At 39.9% G+C, this 27,806-nt stretch overlaps 1 protein-coding gene across 1 annotated transcript in view; it reads left to right on the top strand.

The window, feature by feature from the left end:
• The window catches only part of LOC128695990 (SID1 transmembrane family member 1), a 79,886-nt gene that overhangs the window by 25,005 nt on the left and 27,075 nt on the right, over positions 1 to 27,806 (top strand). Inside the window, exons 10-12 of the mRNA XM_070093058.1 lie at positions 2,848 to 3,045; positions 13,454 to 13,571; positions 18,141 to 18,380. Coding sequence (XP_069949159.1) covers positions 2,848 to 3,045; positions 13,454 to 13,571; positions 18,141 to 18,380 — 556 coding nt within the window. The remainder of the gene's footprint in view (positions 1 to 2,847; positions 3,046 to 13,453; positions 13,572 to 18,140; positions 18,381 to 27,806) is intronic.

Genomic DNA, 27,806 nt, shown 5'->3' with positions numbered 1-27,806 from the left:
CATAACATCAAGACTTTCGTGCTTATACTTTTTCATTGTACTTCTGGGATTACTCACATTGCTCTTGGGTGCTGTGGTTGCTAACTAGAGATGAGAAAGGATGATGAAAAGATAAAATAATGATTCACAAACACAGGCTGAGTATGGTATTGGATGATGAATGGAGCACTAAGGTGAGGGAGGTTTACATTATGTAGGCCCTCCCATAAGACAATGGGCTTGCCTGTGGGTTTGGTGTGAGATGGAGGGAAAGAACCTGGCACAAGCCACATTTTCACCTACATGTATTCTGCCATGTAAACTGATTAATATGATGTGTTCATTGAAATTATGCCACAATTTTGCAGCAGTGTTAACTCAGAAAAGTGTTAACACGTTGTGTGTTAACCAACAGTTTACTGTGTACATGTATTGTGTTGGATCAGGTAGGTGTCCAGTTACTTGTGGATTAATCTCTCATTTATTTTTTAAATGCAGGAAGATTGGAGATTGGTGTGTAGTCATTAACAATGGTTGAATCACCACCTTTGTGGACAAATATAATCCTGGTTCTCATGAGGGCATCCAGGAAGGTTTGTTCTTCTAGTGATTTGTTGGAAAGTATTGCAACAGCTGGAGATAATACTTGTACAGCTGTTTTTCTAGATTATTGTTGGTATCTCAGTTGCATTTCTACCAGTATTTTTGAGTGATTTTATTATTGAAGCTATTTCCACAGGGGTGGTATGAGCCAAGTAGAAAGAATTAGGATAGTTGCCTGTCAGTTGTTGGCTTGAGTTTCTGGAATGTTATCTGCAAGATATGTTCCTACTGTAGAACAGAAGTCATTAAGTTGGGTTCACTGGCTTCAGTGACTCCATCATCCCATATGACCTGATCTTCCCATTTCATCTGAGTAGCTTGAGAATCGTCATTCTCCTCCTCTTCTCTTTCTCCATCTCCTCCTCTTCTCTTTCTCCTCCTCCTCTTCTCTTCTTCCTCCTCCTCCTCCTCCTCTGCTCTTCCTCCTCCTCCTTTGCTCTTCCTCTTCCTCCTCCTCCTCTTCTCTTTCTTCTCCTCCTCCTTTGTTTACAACAAAGGCTTTCTTTACCTTGCTAGGCAATTCACTTGACAGTTGGTAAAGACAATAGTTGAGAGAGATCATATAAGCCCCTCCTGAGTCATTCACATAGAGTATCTACAGTACTTGATGAGCCTAGCAGTTATCAGAAAGTTACTATTTTAGTATGTACTAATAACTTTGATTAAGACTCATCAGATTAAAGTTTATTAGGCAAAACATATCCTTTCATCAAGTTTCATTATCAGTGAAAAGTTTCATAGAATGTTTTTTTTTAAATATCACATTAATTGTTATGCACTAAGAGTGACAGGAAAAGTCAAACTCCTCTCAGTAAATTAGCTAGACCGAAGTACAGGCATACCTCATTAATATGGCACTCACTTTAGAGCACGTTGCTAATACAGCGTTCACTTTAGAGTGCATCGCTAATCCGGCACTTGCTTTAGAATGCATCGCTAATACAGCATTCACTTTAGAGCATGCTGCTAATATAGCACTCTCTTTAGAATGCCTTTGCTAACATTGCACTTGCTTTAGAATGTGTCGCTAATATGGCGCTTTCCAATATTATCCCTGTTTATTATTTTTGGCGCTGGCCTTGCTCTTAACCCTTTCAGTGTTTTTTTTTTTTTTTCAACAAGTCGGCCGTCTCCCACCGAGGCAGGGTGACCTAAAAAGAAAGAAAATCCCCAAAAAGAAAATACACCTACCATCCGACTTACGACCTGCTCGACTTAAGACCACTCGACTTATGACCGTGTTTTTTATGCCAAATTTCTGGGAAATAAGCAGCTATTTGTGTTGTACACAGTGTTTATCCTAAACCTTACAGCAACTTCGCAGTGTATGTATTTGTGTATGGTTTTTATGATTTTCTTCTCGTTTTTTTGGTCTCATTTGATAGAATGGAAGATAAATTACAGAAATAGAGATGATTTTGATTGGTTTCAGGAATGATAGTAGTCTGAAATTGAGCTCAAAGTAGCGGAAATGTTCGATTTTTGCCGATATTCCAGAGTACACAAATGATGTCACTTGTCCAATACATGCCCAGCTTGCCAGCCTAATATGCATTTAGGAATGCATTTACATTATTTATGCAGTTATTACAATAATGCATAACAGTAAATTATTTTTTTGTGTGAATAAAATTAATTCAAAATGGAAAGGAGATGTGACTAAGGAACAGAGGAAATGTTTTTTAGTGCCAAGAATGTCTGCATTGTTTATTCTGGATCCTGTTTTTAAATTGGCAATTTTTAATTTTGTGTGAAATTGGCCAAATTACCAATTTATGATCACTTTATAGGGTAGTTACTAGAAATAGGTAAATGGGCAGTTTCTTTTACTCAATAAATAGAATAGAAGAAATACTAGCAATATAGCTATGAGTTTGGTTGATTGGAACAATGGAATTGGCCAAAAATACTGCACAAAGTGGGTGAAATCACCGATGTGTAAATATCGCCTTGAGTGCTAACATTGCAAGAGCATAATTCCATAAGTTTTCCATCAAATTTCTTGCTTTTCTTTTCATTACCTTCAGAAAAAGATTCTCTGTCATTTCATAAGATTAAATTTTTTTTTTTTTAAATTCTCGACCCTGTGAGCAAGTTTAAGATCAGGGGTCTCGACCCTGAAAGGGTTAAGATGGTTTTTGGCAATTTTCAGATTCTTTTTATTTATTATTCTTACTTTTGCATCATCTTTCTAGGTCTAGTGCTGTTGCACACTTAATAAATGATAGAGTAAACACATTTTTACAATTGAAGATTTCTCCTCAGGTGCTGGATGAAACTGGTAATCAGGATTTGTGTTTCTACAACTTCTGGTGTGCTCATCCTCTTGGTTCACTCAGTGATTTTAACCATGTTTTTTCAAACACTGGTTATATCCTCTTCGGTGTACTGTTTGTTGTAGTGTGCGCTCGTCGCAACCACCGTCATGCTCGTGCTGTGCAAATTGATTATAAAATTGATAAGGTAAGAATCTTGTGATGTAAATAAAACGTCTTGTGACTTGAAAACAACTATGGTAACATTTAAAATTTTATTTAATTTTTTATGTTTGTAATTTCCATCTCTTTTGTCTGAATGAGGGTGACATAGAAATTCTACTTGAATATATTGGTCTTCAGGGTGTCAGCTCTGTATGTATCACCTCCAGCTATCAATGTTACTAGTAACTGTAACACTGAGAATCCACATTACACTCCAAGCACAAGCCACCTACTTTTCAGACACATAATAAACCCACACATAATTCGACACATAATTACACACACACACACACACACACACACACACACACACACACACACACACACACACACACACACACACACACACACACACACACACACATACACACACATGCACACATACACACACATATATACACACACACATACACACACACGTATATACACACACATATACACACATACATACACACACACACACATACACACACACACACATACACACACACACACACACATGCGCGCACACACACACACACGTGTGCGTGCACACACACACACACACACACACACACACACACACACACACACACACACACACACACACACACACACACACACACACACACACACACACACACACTGTAAGTACGTGCAGGTCAAGTCCCAGGAGGTTGGGGGTCAGGTCACAAGAAGTTGTGGGCAGCCAAGGACCACTGAGACTACATTACAACTCACAAGCCACCTACCTTTCAGTACATAATAAACCCACACATAATTTCACACAAAATTACACACACACACACACTCGTTAACCCTCCCCCTCCCCACCCCTCCCCACTCCTCTCCCACATAGCCACAGTTCCTCCACTACCTCCCCCCCACACTCTGACATACACACTACTAACATAACATGCAGAACTACATAGGTTTCCCACTCTGAGGCAATCAGGATAAAACAAAAATGGGTTGCCAGAGAGCAACAATACATAGTCAATACCAAATTCATTATATTAGACCATAGTGTAATTACTAGTGAGAGTCTGGTGCTATTTTTAATTTGTATTTTTATATTATTAGATTAAACCTAGTTGTACTATAGCTCATTCTAGCTCAATACATAGACTATACCAAAGTCATTACATTAGACCTTAGTGCAATTACAAGTGAGAGTCTTGTGCTATTTTTAATTTGTATTTTTATATTATTAGTTTATACCTAGTTGTACTTTAGCTCATTCCAGCACAACACATAGACAACACCAACTCCATTATGTGTATTAGTGACTATACTCTACATGACCAAAATGCTATAGCTATACACTTGTCCAAACTTCCCACCACTACGGATATCAGTACTAAAACTCAACCCACAACTCTGGATATAAATAACTATAATTTAAACCTAGAAGATGATTGATCACGTCGACCCTGATCTAAACCTCCATAATCTGACACACAATCAAAACCTATTGGAAAGTAACTGCCTTTACTACACAGCATCACAAGCCAGCACTATCCTAAACAATGCTAAAAGTCTATCAGTACTTAACTACAACATTAGGTCCTTAAGCAAACACTATGATGACCTCCTGGCACTCCTTGAATCACTAAAGACACCCTTCTCCTGCATTATTCTTACTGAGACCTGGCTTAAGCAGGACACAATAGATATCTACCCTCTACCAGGATACACAGCAATCCACAGCTGCAGACCATACCAAGTTGGGGGTGGTATTGCAATCTATTTCTCTAACCAATTATCTTGTATTAGCACCACTTGCTTTAGTGATGAATATGGAGAATACATTTTTGCTAATTTTACTGTAAAAAACCTTAAGACGCCTATTACAATCGGTGCCATTTACCAGATACCCCACACAAACATCCCAAATTTCAGTGAGAAACTAAAGGCACTAATAACAAACAGACAAATGAATAAGCACCACCTTCTCTTAGCTGGAGACTTCAACATCAACCTTGGCCTACTAGATGATCAGCCTGTAACTGATTTCATCAACAATATGAACAACACACTTCTCATACCAACAGTAACTAAACCAACCAGGCTCACTGAAACAAGTGCAACCATAATAGACCACATATGGATCAATGTACTAGCCCCCCTTAAATCAGGGATAATCATAGATAGCACTACAGACCACTACCCTACCTTCCTCTTGACAAACATTAGTAAACCACCACTTGAATACAACAAAGTTTCATTTAGACTCCATGACGAGGCCTCAATAAGGAAGTTCACAGCTGACCTAGAGACTGAACATTAAAATGGTATAAAATACCGACAGGTTGTTAGGTAAGACACATATACAACAGTTAGGTATCTTTATTTCGAAACGTTTCGCCTACACAGTAGGCTTCTTCAGTCGAGTACAGAAAAGTTGATAGAAGCAGAAGAGACTTGAAGACCTCAAAACTTTAAGGGTGATGGACTGATTACATCGTCTTCAAGTCTCTTCTGCTTCTATCAACTTTTCTGTACTCGACTGAAGAAGCCTACTGTGTAGGCGAAACGTTTCGAAATAAAGATACCTAACTGTTGCATATGTGTCTTACCTAATGACCTAGAGGCTGTTGACTGGCCTACAGAATTCTCCAAAGCCAATGGTATTGATGACTGGACAGACATTTTTCTTAACAAATTACTTAGACTATACAACAAACATTGTCCTATAAAAACGAAACAGATCACAAACAAACGGCTTGGTTGCCCATGGCTAACCAGCACCATTCTGAAATCCATTGATAAGAAACACCAATATGAAAAGCAATATAGACAGGGCTTAATACACAAAGATATTCTTAAACACTATTCATCAGTCCTCACCAAAGTAATAAAGAAAGCCAAACAACTATACTACTCCAGTAGATTCACTGACACAAGAGGGGATATAAAAAAGACATGGAAAACACTCTCTCAGATTCTAGGGACCCACAAACTGAAAAAAAAACAAGAATATTGCCCTAACTAAACCTAATGAAACAACACTGCATCCCACTGACACAGCTAACAAGATAAACGACTTCTTCTCAACCATAGGTTCTAATCTCGCCAATAAAATCCCACGCACCAATGCCCATGCCGGGGACTACCTAGATGGGAATTTCCCACATTCCTTCTATCTTGCTCCAACTGAGCCCATGGAAGTCACCGAGATTATAAAATCACTTAAAAATAACTCAGGGAATCTGTCTCATGTCCCACCATTATTATACAAGAGAGCGGCCCATGTCCTCTCGCATGCTATCTCATTACTTTTTAACAAGTCACTAGAAACTAGCACCTTCCCGAAACTACTCAAGACGGCAAGGGTTACACCAATACATAAAGGTGGTGACCCTACAGATTTAAACAACTATAGGCCAATATCAAACTTACCATTGCTATCCAAAATCTTTGAGAAACTCGTGCACAGGAGACTATATTCATTTATAACGGCACAAAACATACTCAACCCCTGCCAATTTGGATTCAGGAAAAATAAAAGCACTAACGATGCAATCATAAAAATACTAGATCTGCTTTACACAGCATTGGAAAATAAGGAATATCCACTAGGAATTTTTATTGACCTAAGAAAAGCTTTTGACACAGTAGACCACGGCATCCTACTCCACAAACTTGACCATTATGGTATAAGAGGCCATGCGCTTGCATATTTCAAATCTTACCTTACTAATAGGTATCAGTATGTCACCATTAAAGACACAGCATCAACAACACAGTCACTTGATACTGGAGTTCTGCAGGGAAGTGTCCTTGGTCCCCTGCTCTTCCTCATATACATCAATGATCTTCCAAACGTATCTCAACACCTGAACCCCATTCTCTTTGCTGACGACACGACTTATGTCATCTCTCACCCTAATCTTGCCACCCTCAACACCATTGTTAATGAGGAGCTAATCAAAATATCAACTTGGATGACAGCCAATAAACTTACGCTTAACACTGACAAAACCTACTACATTATGTTTGTTAGCAGAGCAGGAGATGCGCAAATTAACATTAAGATCGACAACACTCTAATTGCCAGGCATAATGAGGGCAAATTCCTAGGCCTATACCTCGACAACAACCTGAACTTTAGCACCCATATCCAACACATAACCAAAAAAGTATCCAAAACGGTTGGGATCCTCTCCAAGATACGATACTACGTGCCGCAAACTGCCCCTCTCACACTATACCATTCACTTATATATCCATACCTCACCTATGCTATCTGTGCTTGGGGTTCAACTGCAGCAACACACCTAAAGCCAATAATAACCCAACAAAAAGCCGCAGTAAGAATAATCACTAAATCCCATCCCTGGCAACACCCCCCCCCACTCTTCATAGATCTAAACTTACTCCCTGTTCAGTACATCCACACTTACTACTGTGCAATCTACATCTACAGGACCTTAAATTCCAATATTAACCCTTTCAGGGTCCGTCCCGTAGATCTACGGCTTTACGGTGAGTGTCCAAACCGTAGATCTACGCCATGAGCTCAGCTCACTCTGATAAACTGTGAGTGGTACATTTGGGCCTAGATATGAGAGAATACATCTATGTGGTATGTGTGCACCACATAAAACAGATCCTGCAGCACACTGTGTATAATGAGAGAAAAAAACTGAAATCATGATTTTTCGATTAAAACAGCAACTTTGCAGTGTTTTTTCGTATGTTTTTTATAGTTGTATTTGCGATTTCTTGGTCTCATTTGATAGAATGGAAGACATATTACAGAAATAGAGATGATTTTGATTGGTTTTAGCACTGGAAATGGCTTGAAACTGAGCTCAAAGTAGCGGAAATGTTAAATTTTTGCCGATATTCAAGAGTAAACAAACGACCTCACACGTCTAATACACGTCAGCTGGTGGGTCTAATATACATTCACAAATATGGTGATGATATTTATACAATTATTACAGTATTGCATAACAGTAAATCTTCTATTTTTTGGTGTGAATAAAAATTCATTATGTGAATAAAAAATCAAAATGGAATTTATTTGTAAAGCCTCAAAACATAACTAATGAACAGAGGAAATGTTAGTTTAGTGCCAGGAATACCTACATTGTTTATTCTGGACCCTATTTTGAAATTGGAATATTTTGAACTTTGTGTTAAATTGGCCAAATTAACAATTTCCGATCACTTTATTTTGTAGTTGAAACAGTTGACTTGGCGATTTCTTGTGCTCAATCGATAGAATAGAAGTAATACTAGTGAAATAGCTAAGAATTTGGTTGATTGGAATAATGTAATTGGCCTAAAATGGGAGTCAAAGTCGGCAAAATCGCCGATTCGTAAATATCGCTGACACATCAAAATTCGCGAGAGCATAATTTCGTCAATTTTCCACCAAATTTCGTACTTTTTGTTTTATTACCTTCACAAAAAGATTCTCTACGATTTCATAAGAAAAAATAAAAAATTTTTTTTTTTAAATTCTTGGACACTGGTGCGTGACTCCAGATTTGGGCCTTGGACCCTGAAAGGGTTAACCTTGACCTAAAACACTTTCTTGATAGTTGCGACAGAACCCACAGGCACAACACCAGACACAAACATCTCTATGACATTCCCCGTGTCAGACTAAACCTTTACAAAAATTCAATGTATGTCAAAGGCCCTAAAATCTGGAACACCCTGCCTGAAAATTCTAAAACTGCAGACACATTCATCACCTTCAAAACTACCATCAGAAAACATCTTATCTCCCTGATACACCCTGTCAACTAATTACACGAATACCACCTGGTGGTTAATACTTACACTCACTCACCCATTTGACCATAATCAGAAATATCAATCTCAATCTCAAAATAATGAATCTTAACTAGTCATAAGTTGGCCTGTGATACTCCAATACTGAAACTATGTATAGTGCCAAAACAAAAGCATTCACATTGCTAAACTCACAACCTAGTATTTAGTCACTTAGCCATAATACCAACTTACCTCATAATTTTGTAATATTTTAAACTTAAGATTTAATTTAAGTCTGCCCGAAATGCCTAGCCATGCTAGGTGTTCTAGTGGTACACTCTGTAATTATTATTTTACTACATGTAAACCACACAATAACCAAATTCTGTAAACTCAGCATTGTAATCCTTATAGAGAATAAATTTTTGAATTTGAATTTGAATTTGAACAAGAAAAACCAAGGGACAGGAGGAGGAAGCTGCAAAGGAAGATTGGGCAGCAGAGCTCATAAAAAGGGATCATGAATGGGAAAAGAAACTAGAAGAACTTAGCATGAGAATGGAAGAGAGGATAGATATGGAAAGCAGGAAGTGGGAGGTGCATGTCAAAGCAGCAGAGGCTAGGATACAGAGTTTAGAAGAGGAACTGAAAAATCTGAAACAGCCTAAAGAACTAAAGAACATTTTGGGATTGACAACAGAGACTGCTACCTCAGCCACAAATAAGGGGGCAGTAGGGAAAGAAGGAGCACAACTGCATGGAGAGGCTCTATCAGAGGAGACTGTAGTAAATGAAAGAGCTAAGCTTTATGTGGAGGCCCTAACAGACAACAACAGAGCCCAAGGAAAACCGAGAAGGGAAAATGACAGGCCACTGAGCCCAAGTACATTGGCCAGTGAAACTGAAGAAAGGAAAGCTGCAGTGGAGGAAACCAAATTAAATGAGGGGATACACAGGGATATGCAGTGGGAGAATGAAAGGGTGAGGTCAGTCTTTGTGTATGGGCTCCAGGAAGTTGAAGGGGAAACATACGAAGCAAGAAAACAAGGGGAAAAAAAGCAATTGAAAGCATCATGAAAGCAATAGGAGAAGACGACATGACCCAGCTGGAAAATTTTTGGAGAATAGGGGGGTTTGTAAAAAAAGAACCCGGCCAGTGAAAGTGACCTTCAAGGCAGAAGCGACTCGGAACAGGATCCTGCAGGAGAAAGCACGATTAAGGGACATGCCGGCATACAGGAAGGTGTATCTCAACCGCGACAGAACACAAGAAGAAAGGCAGAAACTGAGAGAGATGATACAAAGGCAAAAGGAGGAAAGAGAGGGGATGGAGAAGACAGACGGGAGATCCCAGACCCAGGAAGAAGATCAAATACAGCCTCCCTCACAACTTCCTATAGAAGCCTCCCAGCCAGGTCAACCCCAGTGCAACCAAACACTCTAAATCAAAACACCCATGCCACATCCAATGCCCCCACCCACTACATTACAAACTCCACCCCCACAGCAACAACCCATAGTTCCTTACCAGGTCTCCCACTTCCCCAACCCCAATACATCTCCCAGACCACAGTCTTAGAAAAGAAGTTGAAGGTGTGGTATACAAATGCAGATGGAATAACAAACAAGTATGAGGAGTGGCACGAAAGAATCAAGGAGACATCCCCAGACATAATAGCACTCACAGAAACAAAACTCACCAGAATAATAACAGATTCAATCTTTCCATCCGGATATCAAATCCTCGGGAAAGGCAGAGGGAGGAGAGGGGGAGGAGGAGTTGCACTGCTCATTAAAAACCAGTGGGGTTTTGAGAAAATGGAAGGAATGGATGGCACGGGCGAAAGGGACTACTTAGTAGGAACAATCCAGTCTGAGGGACATAAGGTGATAATTGCAGTAATGTACAACCCACCACAGAACTGCAGGAGGCCAAGAGAAGAATATGATGAGAGCAACAGAGCAATGATCGACACACTAGCCGAGGTGGCCAGGAGAGCACACATGGGGGGAGCAAAGTTACTAGTTATCGGTGATTTCAATCACAAGGAGATTGACTGGGAAAACCTGGAGCCCCATGGGGGTCCCGAAACATGGAGAGCCAAGATGATGGATGTGGTACTGGAAAACCTCATGCATCAACATGTTAGAGACACTACCAGAGAGAGAGGAGAGGATGAACCAGCAAGACTGGACTTTGTATTCACCTTGAGTAGTTCAGACATTGAGGATATCTTGTATGAAAGGCCCCTGGGAGCTAGTGATCATGTGGTTCTGTGCTTCGACTACATAGTTGAGCTCCAAGTGGAGAGAGTAGCAGGAATAGGGTGGGAAAACCAAACTATAAAAGGGGGAACTACTCAGGCATGAGGAACTTCCTTCAAGACATTCAGTGGGAGAGGGAACTGACAGGAAAACCAGTACAAGAAATGATGGACTATGTGGCAACAAAATGCAAGGAGGCAGAGGAGAGGTTTGTTCCCAAGGGAAACAGAAATAATGGGAAGAACAGAACGAGTCCTTGGTTCACCCAAAGGTGTAGGGAGGCAAAAACTAGGTGTACTAGAGAATGGAAAAGGTACAGAAGACAGAGAACTCAGGAAAATAAAGAGATTAGCCGAAGAGCCAAAAACGAATATGCACAGATAAGAAGGGAGGCTCAGAGACAATATGAAAATGACATAGCATCAAAAGTAAAGACTGACCCGAAGCTGTTGTACAGCCACATCAGGAGGAAAACAACAGTCAAGGACCAGGTAATTAGACTGAGGAAGGGTGATGGGGAATTCACAAGAAACGACCGAGAGGTATGTCGGGAGCTCAACACAAGATTTAAAGAGGTATTTACAGTGGAAACCAGTAGGACTCCAGGAAATCAGAACAGGGGGGCACACCAGCAAGTGCTGGATGAGGTACATATAACCAAGGAGGAGGTGAAGAAGCTGCTATGCGAACTTGACACCTCAAAGGCGGTGGGACCAGACAACATCTCTCCATGGGTCCTTAAAGAGGGAGCAGAGATATTGTGTGAGCCATTAACAAAGATCTTCAACACATCATTTGAAACTGGGCAACTCCCTGAGGTATGGAAAATGGCAAATGTAGTCCTAATTTTTAAAAAGGGAGACAGACATGAGGCACTAAACTACAGACCTGTATCACTAACGTGTATAGTATGTAAGGTCATGGAGAAGATCATCAGGAGGAGAGTGGTGGAGCACCTGGAAAGAAACAAGTGTATAATTGACAACCAGCACGGTTTCAGGGAAGGAAAATCCTGTGTCACAAACCTACTAGAGTTTTATGACAAGGTGACAGAAGTAAGACAAGAGAGAGAGGGGTGGATCGACTGCATATTTTTGGACTGCAAGAAGGCCTTTGACACAGTTCCTCACAAGAGGTTACTGCAAAAGCTAGAGGATCAGGCACACATAACAGGAAAGGCACTGCAATGGATCAGAGAATACCTGACAGGGAGGCAACAACGAGTCATGGTACGTGACGAGGTGTCAGAGTGGGCGCCTGTGACAAGCGGGTTCCACAGGGGTCAGTCCTAGGAGCTGTGCTGTTCTTGGTATATGTGAACGACATAATGGAAGGGATAGACTCAGAAGTGTCCTTGTTTGCAGATGATGCGAAGTTAATGAGAAGAATCAAATCAGATGAGGATCAGGCAGGACTACAAAGAGACCTGGACAGGCTACAAGCCTGGTCCAGCAACTGGCTCCTTGAATTTAACCCTGCCAAATGCAAAGTCATGAAGATTGGGGAAGGGCAAAGAAGACAGCAGACACAGTATAGTTTAGATGGCCAAAGACTGCAAACCTCACTCAAGGAAAAAGATCTGGGGGTGAGTATAACACCGAGCATATCTCCTGAGGCGCACATCAATCAGATAACTGCTGCAGCATACGGGTGCCTGGCAAACCTACGGATAGCGTTCCGATACCTCAGTAAGGATTCGTTTAAGACTCTGTATACCATTTACGTCAGGCCCATACTGGAGTATGCAGCACCAGTTTGGAACCCACACCTAGTCAAGCACGTCAAGAAATTAGAGAAAGTGCAAAGGTTTGCAACAAGACTAGTCCTAGAGCTATGGGGATTGTCCTACGAAGAAAGGTTGAGGGAAATCGGCCTGACGACACTGGAGGACAGGAGGGTCAGGGGAGACATGATAATGACATATAAAATACTGCGCTGAATAGACAAGGTGGACAAAGACGGGATGTTCCAGAGAAGGGACACAGACACAAGAGGTCACAATTGGAAGTTGAAGACTCAGATGAATCAAAGGGATGTTAGGAAGTATTTCTTCAGTCATAGAGTAGTCAGGCCGTGGAATAGCCTAGAAAGTGACGTAGTGGAGGCGGGAACCATACATAGTTTTAAGGCGAGGTATGATAGAGCTCATGGGGCAGGGAGAGAGAGGACCTAGTAGCAATCAGCGAAGAGGCGGGGCCAGGAGCTGTGACTCGACCCCTGCAACCACAAATAGGTGAGTACATGCACATGCACAAATATATATAAAGTAGATTAAATGCATATCATGCTTCAAGACAATAAGTTTATATTAAAAAATGAATTGGGCTCTATTTTTTTTGAAAAACTATTTCCTTTTGGAAATGAGGTTCAGACACTAGGTGAATTACGTTAATTCATATCTTTTGTATTTCCAGTATTATGGCATTCCCCAGCACTTTGGCATATTTTATGCCATGGGTGGCTCTCTCATCATGGAAGGTCTACTCAGTGCCTGCTACCATGTTTGTCCCAATAACTCAAACTACCAGTTTGGTGAGTTGTTGCTTTCCTGCAGTTCTGCGGTAGAGTTTCAGTAGGTTTCTGAAGGTGTCTTGACTGATAAATCATTAACAAATGTTCAGAGATTTTGTATTAGTGTTAAAAGATTTGTAAGAAAAAAGTGACAAGTGGAAATTATAATACCCTCCCTTCAAGTAGAAGTCATTATACATGTACCTAGTAACAGCTGCACGTTTTACATGCTACAAATATTGATTTTGATGACAGAAAGTGTATGAATTAATAATTGCATTTTCTTTAACAGATACAGTGGACCCTTGGTTATCGGCCATTCCGCTTATCAGCCAACTTAGTTATTGGCCGTTTTTTTGGCTTCCGGTTATCGGCTGTTATTTCGCTTATCAGCCGTATGGGACACGTCAACCCGTCGCTGGCGCGTCAGTCTGGCTTTGTCTGTGGTCGAGTGAGGAAGCTTCTGCTCATTCATTCAAACATTTCTCTATAATTCATTGTTTATCATGGTTATTGATTAAGTGCAACTGTGAAATAAGTAACCATGGCCCCAATAAAAGTTCCTAGTAAAGTTCCTTTGGTAAAGAAAGTGAGAAACATGATGGAATTAAGAAGGAAGTTGTTGAAAAGTACGAGAGTGGTGTTCGAGTGCTAGAACTTGCCAGGATATATCGGAAAAATAAATCAACAATCACTTCTATCCTGGCAAAGAAAGTAGAAATCAAGGAAGCTAATGTTGCAAAAGGAGTAAATGTGCTAATGAAACAAAGGTCACCGATAATGGAAGATATGGAGAGGTTACTGTTGTTGTGGATCACTGAAAAACAATTAGCGGGAGATAGTGTTATGGAGTCGATTATTTGTGAGAAGGCAAGGCAGTTGCATGCGGATCTTGTAAAGAAAATGCCTGGAACAAGTGCTGCTGTTAGTGAATTTAGGGCCAGCAAAGGCTGGTTTGAGAGATTTAAGAACCATAGTGGCATACAATATGTGGTAAGGCATGGGGAGGCTGCAAGTTCTGACAAATGTGCTGCTGAAAAATTTGTGCAGGAATTCAAGGGTTATGTAGAGGCTGAAGGATTCCTCCCCCAACAAGTGTTCAGTTGTGACAAAACAGGCCTCTTTTGGAAGAAAATACCAAAGAGGACCTACATTATGCAGGAGGAAAAAGCACTGCCGGGACACAAGCCTATGAAAGACAGGCTTACTCTTTTGTTCTGTGCTAATGCTAGTGGGGATTTCAAAGTGAAACCTTTGCTGGTCTATCACTCTGAAAATCCCAGAGTGTTCAAGAAAAACAATGTTGTCAAGAATAGATTGTGTGTGATGTGGAAAGCTAATAATAAGGCATGGGTCACAAGGCACATTTTCAAAGAGTGGGTCAATGATGTGTTTGGCTCCAGTGTGAAAAAAATACCTCCTGGAACGTAAATTGCCACTCAAGTGCCTCCTGGTACTGAACAATGCTCCTGCTCATCCTCCAGACTTGGAAGACCAATTGTTTAGGGGCTTCCGTTTTGTAACAGTTTTTTTTTTTTTCTTATTCGCCGGTATTCTCCCGGCCCGGGTCTTTTCCAAGTAGTGGTGACCCGGCCTTGGCTCCCTATCTGGGGAGTATCCCGAGACCTAAGTCTTCCATGGGAGGAGGTACAGCTACCCCCTCATCTTTGGGACCAACTGTCCCCAGGCCTAGCCACATCCCCCGCCCTCACGGGGCTCGTAGGGAGAAGCTAGGCCTCTGGTCTGCCATCTACCCCGCCTCAAAGGGGCTCGTGGGGATGGCAGTCTTATGAGCTGCAGGTGATAGCAAGCTCAGGCCTCTTTGTAACAGTGAAGTTCTTGCCTCCTAACACCTCTCCTCTCATCCAGCCCATGGACCAGCAGGTCATTTCTAACTTCAAAAAATTCTACACCAAAACAGTGTTTCAAAGGTGCTTTGAAGTGACCTCAGATACTGACTTGACCCTAAGAGAGTTCTGCAGGAATCACTTCAATATCCTCCATTGCATAAGCCTTATAGGTAAGGCTTGGCAGGGAGTGACTTCCAGGACTTTGAACTCTGCTTGGAGAAAATTGTGGCCAGATTGTGTCCAAGAGAGGGATTTGAAGGGTTTGGGGATGACCCTGAGGACCCTACACCTGTTGTGGAATCTATTGTCTTTGGATTGGAGGTTAGTGGCGAGGATGTGTAAAAGTTGGTGGAGGACCACAGTGAAGAGCTAACCACTGAAAAGCTGCAAGAGCTTCATCTGGAACAGCAACAGACCACAGCTGAGAAACTTGCTTCAGAGGAGGAGGAAGAGGGAGGGAAGGAGGTGCCTTCTTCAGAGATTAAGAAGATTTATTTAATGTGGAGTAGGGTGCAAGCTTTTGTGGAGAAATATTGCCCTGACCAAGCTGAAACAAGCCATATCTGCAACATGTTCAGTGACAAAACCTTGTCACACTTCAGGGAAATCTTAGAGACACCAGAAACAGATCTCTCTGGACAGATTTTTTGTGTGACAGGTGTGCAGTGACTCTCAAGCTGGTCCTAGTGGCATTAAAAGACAAAGAAGGGAAGTAACCCCAGAGAGGTACTTTTTACCTGAAGTCATTATGGAAGGGATTCCCTTTCCAAACAATAACCCCAACTCCCTCTCTCCTCCTCCCTATCTTCCATAAGCCAACAAGAGTCTTCAATAAAGGTATGTAATAATGATTTAATTGTTCATGTATTTGTTTTATTTAGTTCTCATTGTTTTGTGTATGTAAAAATATAATTAATCTTTACTAAAATTGTTTTTTGTTAATATTTTTGGGTGTCTGGAACAGATTAATTGTATTTACATTAATTCTTATGGGAAATATTATTAAGGTTTTCGGCCATTTCGGTTTTAGGCCGACCTTCTGGAATGGATTACGACTGATAACTGAGGGTCCACTGTACATTCATTTATAAATAGAAATTCTCTGTATTAAAGGTGAGTAAATTGGGTAAGTCAGTAGTGTCATGATACGTGATTAATGTGTCCTCCTACAAGATGGCTCTCAAAGTGAAACCTTTTATCATGGAAACATATTAACATTACTTTCCATGCTAAAATTTTAATGAATGTTTTACGTCAAAAACTACCTCAGCTTTGTGTCATTTCGCCCTGAATCAGACAGTTTTATAGTAAATAGTATTCCAAAATAGCCAAAATAACATTACAAAAAACATAGAAACACAATACAAAAAGTGTAATAACTCTTAGTTACATCATAGGTAGTTTGTTTACAGTGGAGTGTTTGTGATGGCAACAGCATACAGTAGCATACAGTATGTATTTCTACCCTTCCCAACCTCTTTTCACACTTTTCTACCTTCTTTTCGATCTTTTTCAACAAAGCATTGGCCATCCATCTCTCTAATATGTACATTGACAGTGTAAGGTCTCAATTTAGACAAGTGTTAAAATGGAGCCTGAAATGAACCTCACTGGACAGGTTTTTAGTGAGACAAAGTACCAGTGAGCCAGAACAAAGTGTTAGTGGTGAATAGAGACAAAGAAGAGAAATGACACCAGAAGGACAGTTGCCTGACATATTAATAGAAGGTGACTTCTTCCAAGCAGTAACATAATCCCTCCTCTCCTCCACCCCCTGCTTCCAGTATACCATTAGCTCTCCTCGGACAGGTAAGAGGGGGTTAAATTTTCATTTACTGTACAGTATTTCAGTTAAATATATTGTCATTTGGGGTCTGAAATGGATTAATTCCGTTTACATTATTCTTCGTGGGAGAAATTGCTTTGGTTGTCATTCATTTTGGTTGTTGAATTGACATCTGGAACGAATTAAATTCAACATTCGAGGTTCCACTGTGATTGACATGTACAAACTACACTTTATAAATTACTTTATGCTGTACTGCTAAACATGCTAGATATTAACAGTGTATTATAAGGGAGGACTAAGAGGTTTTATAAAGGGGTACCTCTTCCTCTTCCAAAAAAGCAGACCCAAATCTTTGGTGCACCACTACACTACACAGATATGAAGAGAGAAATATGCATTTCACAATATGCCCCATAGCAGAGTATCATTATTATAATTTCTTTCATTCTTGCCCTGTTATATCTGTACTTAAGACTGAATCACTAGCCTTAGATAACATACTGTCATGTATTCCAGATCAAGTTATAAATTTAGGCATAAGTTTGTTTTGACTGCCTGGAAAATTATTTTATATAGTTTTTGAATTAAATGTTTTGAATTTTAATTTAATTTTTACTATATTGTATTTTTCTTAACATAAATACAAATGATAATATTTCACATTGCAGAGATTCTAAACTGTAATATACATAAAGTATGCACAGATATGTCCAGTATGAAATTGTCTGTTAATTGATTAACCCTAGAGAGGTATATTTATAGAAATAGTTTTCATTATAGCCAGGTACATTGTACCCAGTTAGGACTATTCAGAATTGATTGTTGGTATTGAACATACAAAGTAACAATTATTGAAGTGAATGTGAGGTTTGTCACAATTTTGTTTTATGACTCATCCATGATTACCTCGCCAGAGTTAAACACGTTTAATTTTTATTCTGTTCCTGACAGATACATCATTCATGTATGTCATTTCGGTGCTCTCCATGCTGAAGATATACCAAACGCGTCACCCGGACATTAATGCAAGTGCTAGTGCAACCTTTGCTGCCTTGGCAGTGGCAGTTCTTCTTGGTGTGATTGGTGTCTTATCAGGAAGTCTTGCATTTTTGATCATATTTGGCATGATACATGTTATCTCCTGCCTCCTCCTATCATGTTACATTTATTACATGGGAAGATGGAAATGTGGTAAGTGCAAAGGGATTCTCAATTTATATTATTTCCTTAGAGTAATTCTCTTCAGAATTATGTAAATAATGTAATACATTTTAAAATTTTGTTTAACACACTGGACATCTCCCACTGAGGTGAGGTGACCCCATGGTTGTTTAATATGTTTATAGATGGGGTTGTAAAAGAAGTAAATGCTAGAGTGTTCAGGAGAGGGGGTGGGATTAAATTATGGGGAATCATATACAAAATGGGAATTGACACAGTTACTTTTTGCTGATGACTGTGCTTATGGGAGATTCTAAAGAAAAATTGCAAACGTTAGTGGATGAGTTTGGGAGAGTGTGTAAAGGTCGAAAGTTGAAAGTGAACATAGAAAAGAGTAAGGTGATGAGGGTATCAAATGATTTAGATAAAGAAAAATTAGATATCAAATTGAGGAGGAGGAGTATGGAAGAAGTGAATGTTTTCAGATATTTGGGAGTTGACGTGTCAGCAGATGGATTTATGAAGGATGAGGTTAATCATAGAATTGATGAAGGAAAGAAGGTGAGTGGTGCGTTGAGGTATATGTAGAGACAAAAAACATTATCTATGGAGGCAAAGAAGGGAATGTATGAAAGTATAGTGGTACTCTTATATGGGTGTGAAGCTTGGGTTGTAAATGTTGCAGCGAGGAGATGGTTGGAGGCAGTGGAGATATCCTGTCTAAGGGCAATCAATGTGTGGTGTAAATATTATGCAGAAAATTTGGAGTGTGAAAATTAGGAGAAGAGGAGTTGTTGAGGTGGTTTGGTCATTTAGAGAGAATGGATCAAAGTAGAATGACATGGAGAGCATATAAATCTGTAGGCGGGGTAGGGGCCGTCCTCAAAAAGGTTGGAGGGAGGGGGTAAAGGAGGTTTTGTGGGCAATTGGCTTGGACTTCCAGCAAGCGTGCGTGAGCGTGTTAGGAGTGAATGGAGATGAATGGTATTTGGGACCTGACGAGCTGTTGGAGTGTGAACAGGGTAATATTTAGTGAAGGGATTCAGGGAAACTGGTTATTTTTATATAGCCGAACTTGAGTCCTGGAAATGGGAGGTACAGTGCCTGCACTTTAAAGGAGGGGTTCGGGATATTGGCAGTTTGGAGGGATATGTTGTGTGTCTTTATACGTATATGCTTCTAAACTGTTGTATTCTGAGCATCTCTGCAAAAACACTGATTATGTGTGAGTGAGGCGTAAGTGTTGAATGATGATGAAAGTCTTTTATTTTTGGGGATTTTCTTTCTTTTTGGGCCACCCTGCCTCGGTGGGAGATGGCCGACTTGTTAAAAAAACAAAATATATGTGTATATACAGTGGAACTATAGGTAGTAGGTTGGTAGACAGCAACCACCCAGGGAGGTACTAACATCCTACCAAGTGAGTGTAAAACGGAAGCCTGTAATTGTTTTACACAATGGTAGGATTGCGGGTGTCTTTTTATTCTCTCATACACATGCAAGATTTCAGGTATGTCTTCCTACTTCTACTTACACTTAGGCCACACTACACATACAAGTACAAGCATATATATACATACCCCTCTGGGTTTTCTTCTATTTTCTTTGTACACAAATAACCCGCACATAAAAGAGAGAAGCTTACGACGACGTTTCAGTCCGACTTGGACCATTGACAAAGTCACACTAACCAGAGGTGGAGCAGGACGGCTATATATTTTTCCCTCATCAATTCTATGATTAACCTCATCCTTCATAAATCCATCCGCCGACACGTCAACTCCCAAGTATCTGAAAACATTCACTTCTTCCATACTCCTCCTCCCCAATTTGATATCCAATTTTTCTTTATCTAAATCATTTGATACCCTCATCACCTTACTCTTTTCTATGTTCACTTTCAACTTTCTACCTTTACACACATTCTCAAACTCATCCACTAACCTTTGCAATTTTTCTTTAGAATCTCCCATAAGCACAGTATCATCAGCAAAAAGTAACTGTGTCAATTCCCATTTTGAATTTGATTCCCCATAATTTAACCCCACCCCTCTCCCGAACACCCTAGCATTTACTTCTTTTACAACCCCATCAATAAATATATTAAACAACCATGGTGACATTACACATCCCTGTCTAAGACCTACTTTTACCGGGAAGTATTTTCCCTCTCTTCTACACACCCTAACCTGAGCCTCACTATCTCATGAAAACTCTTTACAGCATTTAGTAACTTACCACCTATTCTATATACTTGTAACATCTGCCACATTGCTCCCCTATCCACTCTATCATATGCCTTTTCTAAATCCATAAATACAATAAAAACTTCCGTACCTTTATCTAAATACCGTTCACATACATGCTTCAAAGTAAACAATTGATCTACACATCCCCTACCCACTCTAAAACCCCCTTGCTCATCTGCAATCCTACATTCTGTCTTACCTCTAATTCTTTCAATAATAACCCTACAGTACACTTTTCCTGGTATACTCTGTAAACTTATTCCTCCATAATTTTTACAATCTCTTTTGTCCCCTTTCCCTTTATATAAAGGGACTATACATGCTCTCTGCCAATCCCTAGGTACCTTCCCCTCTTTCATACATTTATTAAACAAAAGTACCAACCACTCCAACACTATATCCCCCCCCCTGCTTTTAACATTTCTGTCATGATCCCATCAGTTCCAGCTGCTTTACCCCCTTTCATTCTACGTAATGCCTCGCGTACCTCCACCACACTTACTTTCTGCTCTTCTTCACTCCTAAAAGATGGTATACCTCCCTGGCCAGTGCATGAAATTACCGCCTCCCTTCCTCAACATTTAAAAGTTCCTCAAAATATTCTCGCCATCTACCTAATACTTCCCTTTCCCCATCTACTAATTCCCCTACTCTGTTTTTAACTGACATATCCATTCGTTCCCTATGCTTTCTTGTTTAACTTGCTTCAAAAATTTTTCTTATTTTCATTAAAATTTCTTGACAGTGCCTCTCCCACTCTATCATCTGCTCTCCTTTTGCACTCTCTCACCGACTCTTCACATTTCTTTTATTCTCCATATACTCTACTCTTCGTATAACACTTTGCCACAAACTTCTGCCCCACATTCTAATACTGCATTTTTAAAACTATTTCAACCCTCTTCACCCCCCCCCTCCACTACTCATACTTGCACTATCCCACCTTTCTGCCAATAGTTGCTTATATCTCACTCGAATTTCCTCCTCCCTTAGTTCATACACTTTCACCTCCCTCTTACTTGTTGTTGTCATTTTCCTCTTGTCCCATCTACCTCTTACTCTAACTGTAGATACAACTAAATAATGATCCGATATATCAGTTGCTCCTCTATGAACATGTACATCCTGGAGCCTACCCATCAACCTTTTATCCACCAGTACATAATCTAATAAACTACTTTCATTACGTGTTATATCATACCTTGTATATTTATTTATCCTCTTTTCCATAAAATATGTATTACTTATTACCAAATCTCTTTCTACACATAGCTCAATTAAAGCCTCCCCATTTTCATTTGCCCCTGGCACCTCAAATTTACCTACTACTCTCTCCACAACATTTTTACCCACTTTAGCATAGAAATCCCCAACCACAAGTACTCTCACACTTGGTTCAAAACTCCCCAAGCATTCACTCAACATTGCCCAAAATCTCTTTCTCTTCTCTACACTTCTCTCTTCTTCAGGTGCATATACGCTTACTATAACCCACTTTTAACATCCAACCTTTATTTTACTCCACATAATCCTCGAATTAATACATTTATAGTCCTTCTTTACCTGCCATAGCTAATCCATCAACATTATTGCTACTCCTTCTTTAGCTCTAACTATTTGAAACCCCTGACCTAATCCCATTTATTCCTCTCCACTGAAACTATCCCACCCCTTTCAGCTTTGTTTCACTTAAAGCCAGGACATCCAGCTTCTTTCCATTCATAACATCCACAATCATCTCTTTCTTATCATCTGCACAAGATCCATGCACATTCAGACAGCCTACTTTGACAATTTTCTTCTTATTCTTTTTAGTAGTTATTACAGAAAAAGGGGTTACTGGCTCATTGTTCCCGGCATTTTAGTTGACTTTTGCAACACGCATGGCTTACGGAGGAAAGATTCTTATTCCATTTTGTCATGGATATAAAAGGAAAAGTAATAAGAACAAGAACTATTAAGATAAAATCAAAGAAAACTCAGATGAGTGTGTATAAATAAACATGCACATGTATGTGTAGTGTGACCTAGGTGTAAGTAGAAGTACAAGACCTACCTTTAATCTTGCATATTTATGAGACAGACAAAAGACACCAGGAATCCTACCATCATGTAAAACAATTACAGGATTTTGTTTTACACTCACTTGGCAGGACGGTAGTACCTCCCTGGGTGGTTGCTGTCTACCAAGCTAGGTTTACCAACCTAGGTAGTAGGTTGGTAAACAGTAACTGCCCAGGGAGGTACTACCGTCCTGCCAAGTGAGTGTAAAACGAAAGCCTGTAATTATTTTACATGATGGTAGGATTGCTGGTGTCTTTTTTCTGTCTCATAAACATGCAAGATTTCAGGTACATCTTGCTACTTCTACTTACACTTAGGTCACACTACACATACATGTACAAGCATATATATATACACCTCTCTGGGTTTTCTTCTATTGTCTTTCTAGTTCTTGTTCATGTTTATTTCTTCTTACATCCATGGGGAAGTGGAACAGAATTCTTCCTCCGTAAGCCATGCGTGTTGTAAGAGGCGACGAAAATGCCAGGAGCAAGGGGCTAGTAACCCTTTTTCCTGTATATATTACTAAATGTAAAAGGAGAAACTTTTGTTTTTCCGTTTGGGCCACCCCGCTTCGGTAGGATATGGCCAGTGTGTTGAAAGAAAGATGAAACATGGAAGATTTCTGGTACACCTTGCTACTTCTACTTACACTTAGGTCACACTACACATACATGTACAAGCATGATATCTGTCCATTGAACTTTGTTTACCTTTACTTAATTTAGTCCCTTATATATTTTCTCCCTTATTTTAGCTTTAAATAACTACCTCAGTTCATATATTCACAATTGTTAAAATAATCAAAGTGCTATTCTCAGGGGCTAAAGTGTAATAAGTTCACTATTTTGCTATTAAAATATTCTAGGTGCTATAGACTACCTCAGGTGCTACTGATTTTGCTTTTAAAACATTCTTTTACTATTATGTCCATTAGCTCCTTTATTTTAACTGTAATTATCTACTGTAGTTCATAAACTCACTTGTTAAAATAATTAAGGTGCTATTAGATACTTAACCCCTTCAGGGTCCAAGGCCAATATCTGAAGTGGTGCTCCAGTGTCCAAGAAATTTTGAAAAAAAAAAAAAAATTATTTTTTCTTACAGAATTAAAGAGCATATTTTTGTGAAGGTAATAAGACAAAAAAAAAATTCTGATCAGTACTTACCGAGATACAGTGCCAAGAAGTTTGTCAAAAATGATGCGGTGGCGGCAACATCGACGAATTCCACATACGCGCATTCCATTATTTTGCGGTTTTTACATTTTTTTCTTTTCTTTTCCAATTTTTTCTATTCCTACTAACATTTGGGGCCTGAGAGACCAATACTGTATATAATGTATATATATAAACTCACTGTATTGAACACAATAACCGCACTAAAGTTATTATCATATTATTGTTTACCACTGTTGTTTATTACAATAAACATGCACAAATCTTGTGTAATACTAATGTTCTATCATATATTTACATATTTACAATCACTTGACATGGTTTTAGAACTGCTGGAGCTTGTGGAACTCCTTGAAACAAGGCACCATGCACAGAGGCACCTTACATTCCTCACACATAAACCGAGTGTCTTTGCGTCTTTGTTGCCGTCGTTTTGTTTGTGCACAGACGATGCATCTCTTCTGAGCAAATTTCTTCTGAGTTGAAGGAAGTTGTATTATGAAATGATCACCTTCCCTCCTCAAACGCTTGGGTATATCCTGAGGAATTCGAGGACCTTGTTGTATAGCAGGTGTTGTTACCTGGTACTTCATTATGAGTTGTCTGACAACAGACAAACAAAATTCACCATACGGTGGTCTGTTGCCAGTCTTTATTTGGTACATATTATATGCATTGAGCATTGAAATGTCCATGAGATGGAAGAAAAGTTTCATGTACCACTTGTAACTCTTACGAACACAGTCAACAAAACCAATCTGCATGTCACATTTGTCAACCAAGCGCATGTTTTGTGTATAATCAATCACTGTCACTGGTTTTCGAATGCGTTCATTAGTCACTCAATCAACTTTGCCACTGTCTTGCATTTCATTACGGTGAATGGTTGTCAACAATGTGACATCTCGTTTGTCATGCCACCGTAATGCCATGATGTCATTGGCAGTAAACACCTGCACGTCATCACCACGAGCACCTGCGTTGAGCCTGGGCATATGTTTACGATTAGAACGCACTGTGCCACACACATCTGTCTTGTTCACTCGCATGAAATCACTGAGTAATGGGCTTGTGTATCAGTTATCGGTATATAATGTATGCCCCTTACCAAGATAAGGTGCCATCATGTTTCTCACTACGTCACCTGAGATACCCAATAACATCTTGGTATCTTTCAATGTTTTACTACCCGTGTATACAACAATATCCAACACCAGGCCACTGTCACAATCACAGAGTACAAACAGTTTTATACCAAAGCGTTTCCTCTTGCTCGGTATATACTGCTTGAATGACAGTCTACCTTTGAACAAAATCAAAGACTCGTCAATTACAAGATTCTTGAATGGATATAAGTATATGCTGAACTTTTATTTGAGATACATGAAAACATTTCTAATCTTGTATAACCTGTCACTTCTGTCAGGCCTGGTTTTGTCAGAGAAGTGCAACATATGTAAGAGTAAGATAAACCTGTTCACTGGTATGATTTCACTGAAGACCGGGGTAGAAATTAGCCGATCTGTGGACCAGTATTCTTTTATATTATGCTTATACACATGAGGCATAAGCATTATTGTTGCAAAAAGCAAATACATTTCTGCAACAGTCGTCTCTTTCCACCTGTGTAGTCTTGACTGTGGTGATAAGATCGTATTTGTCATGGTGTACTCAAAATACTTATTACTTTCCCTGACAATAGTTTCCATCAATGGCTGGTCAAAGAATAATTCAAAGAATTCCAGTTCATTGGCCGTGGTTCCAAGGGGACAAGTAGGTAGAATTCCACTTTGAGAGTCATCAAAGTGGTGAGGCTTGGGAACAAAATTGGGATTTTGCTGCCAATCCCACATATGGTTTGCTGGTGGATACTGGACATCATAGGCTGGTTGTGCGGGTGGTTGTGGTTGTGGTGGGCTGGTGGCTGACGCTCCGCTTTGTCCTTGAACTGACGAGTCAGCAGCGTGGGTCCCAGCGTGGGCTGGTGAGTCAAGCATGGCGGTGCCACTACCATCACCACTAACACCATCAACTGATGCCTGTGGTCTATCCATGCCAAGTGTAGCCACATCATCCTCACTATCACTACCTAAAACTGGTGTAGGGCCACGGGATGTACTCCGGGATGTACTCCGTCCCCTGGGCACAGTATAGGGTACACTACCCTAGTGCATGCGGCGGTGAACATACCGACGCTTCACTGGTGAATATGATTCCTCACTATCACTACTCGAATGATCGTCGAGCGCAATAAAATCACAATCCACGTCACTATCATCATCATTACTGAAGTCAGAGGCTTGGCCACGCGAAAATATTAGTTTTCTCTTGCGTTGAGGAACAACCGACCATGAGTCACGAGTGCCCACACCAGAGGTAGAAGGTTGAGGATCGTCAGGGTTTTCTGCACTATTATTGATATCCTGGTCATTCTTTTCGGTCACTAACTGATCAAAGCCGTAGAATTCGTCTTCATTTCCACTTCCATCACTGTCAGAACTATCAGATAGGAAGAGGAGAGTCCCAATTTTCCAGGGAGTGAGAGCTGACTTGCGACGAGGCATGGTGAACAAGGGTAACTGAGCCGGCGTTCCCACAATGCTATGCGGGCGCCTAGATTTTTTGTTTATGGCGCACACCCACCATGCAGACCCGTTCTCTCACATGTAGGCCTATGAGCGTTTTCGCTCTAAATTTGACGGCACTAGAATTTTGGCATAGATCTACGGTTTGGACACTCAACGTGAAGCCGTAGATCTAAGGGACGGACCCTGAAAGGGTTAAGTGTATAACTGAATTATCAATTCTGTAATAATCCCATTTTCTTTCAAATTTTTACAAGTTTTAGATTAATCAGGATGTCTTAGTCATAAGTCTAGTTGTAGATTCAATATAAATCTTAAATCATTTTACTCAGAAAATCTAGTTTGGAAAATTACTCTCATCCTATGATTACAGGCATAGATCCTGATGTAAACTTTTTACAAAATGAATTACACGAATCAACCAGTAACTGTAATTACTTAACAGCACACCAAGCGAAGACATTACTCAGTGCAAACAATAACATAACCAACTTTAACTACAATGTCAGATCCGTGAGCAAACATTATGATGACCTCACAGCATTACTCAGTTCCCTTCATTCCAATATATCAATCATCACACTCACAGAAACCTGGCTTAAGCCTGATATTACAGATTTCTATACCATTCCTGGCTACATGGCCATACACAACTGTAGAACAGACCAGCAAGGGGGAGGAACAGCTATATACTATTCAAATAAACTCGAATGTATCAATAAATCTTGCACAAGGAATGAACATGGAGAATATATCATAGCCAAATTTAAATCAAAAGACCTGCAAAAACCCCTCACAGTTATAAACATCTACAGAGTACCACAGTCAAACATTTATCACTTTAGTGAAAAACTAGGAAACATGATTACTGATGCACACATGAACAAAGACCACCTACTACTAACAGGTGATTTCAACATAAACATACTACACGACCAGGACCCACAAGTAACCGAATTCACAAACACAATGAGTAACTGCCTGTTGCTACCAACAATATCTAAGCCTACAAGAATCTCCGAGACAAGCATCTCCTTAATAGACCACATCTGGACAAACACCATATCCCCTTTAAAATCAGGCATAATCACAGACAACACTATAGACCACTACCCAACCTTTCTCATAACTAATCTGGGCAAACTACCACAAGACATTACTAAAGTAACCTTCAGACTACATAACGAGACAGAAGTTAACAACTTCATAGCAGCTATGAATAACATCGATTGGCAAAATGAGCTTGAAACATATACAGATATGAATGAATGTATAAATAATTTTCTTAAAAAAGCCCAATGCCTCTATAACAGACATTGCCCCAGAAAAACTAAACAGATCACAGCAAAGAGACTGAATAATCCCTGGCTAACACCAAGC

This window comes from Cherax quadricarinatus, chromosome 41, assembly GCF_038502225.1.
Source record: "Cherax quadricarinatus isolate ZL_2023a chromosome 41, ASM3850222v1, whole genome shotgun sequence".
Classification (NCBI taxonomy): Eukaryota; Metazoa; Arthropoda; class Malacostraca; order Decapoda; family Parastacidae; genus Cherax; species Cherax quadricarinatus.
This window is presented reverse-complemented; position numbering and strand designations above follow the sequence as displayed.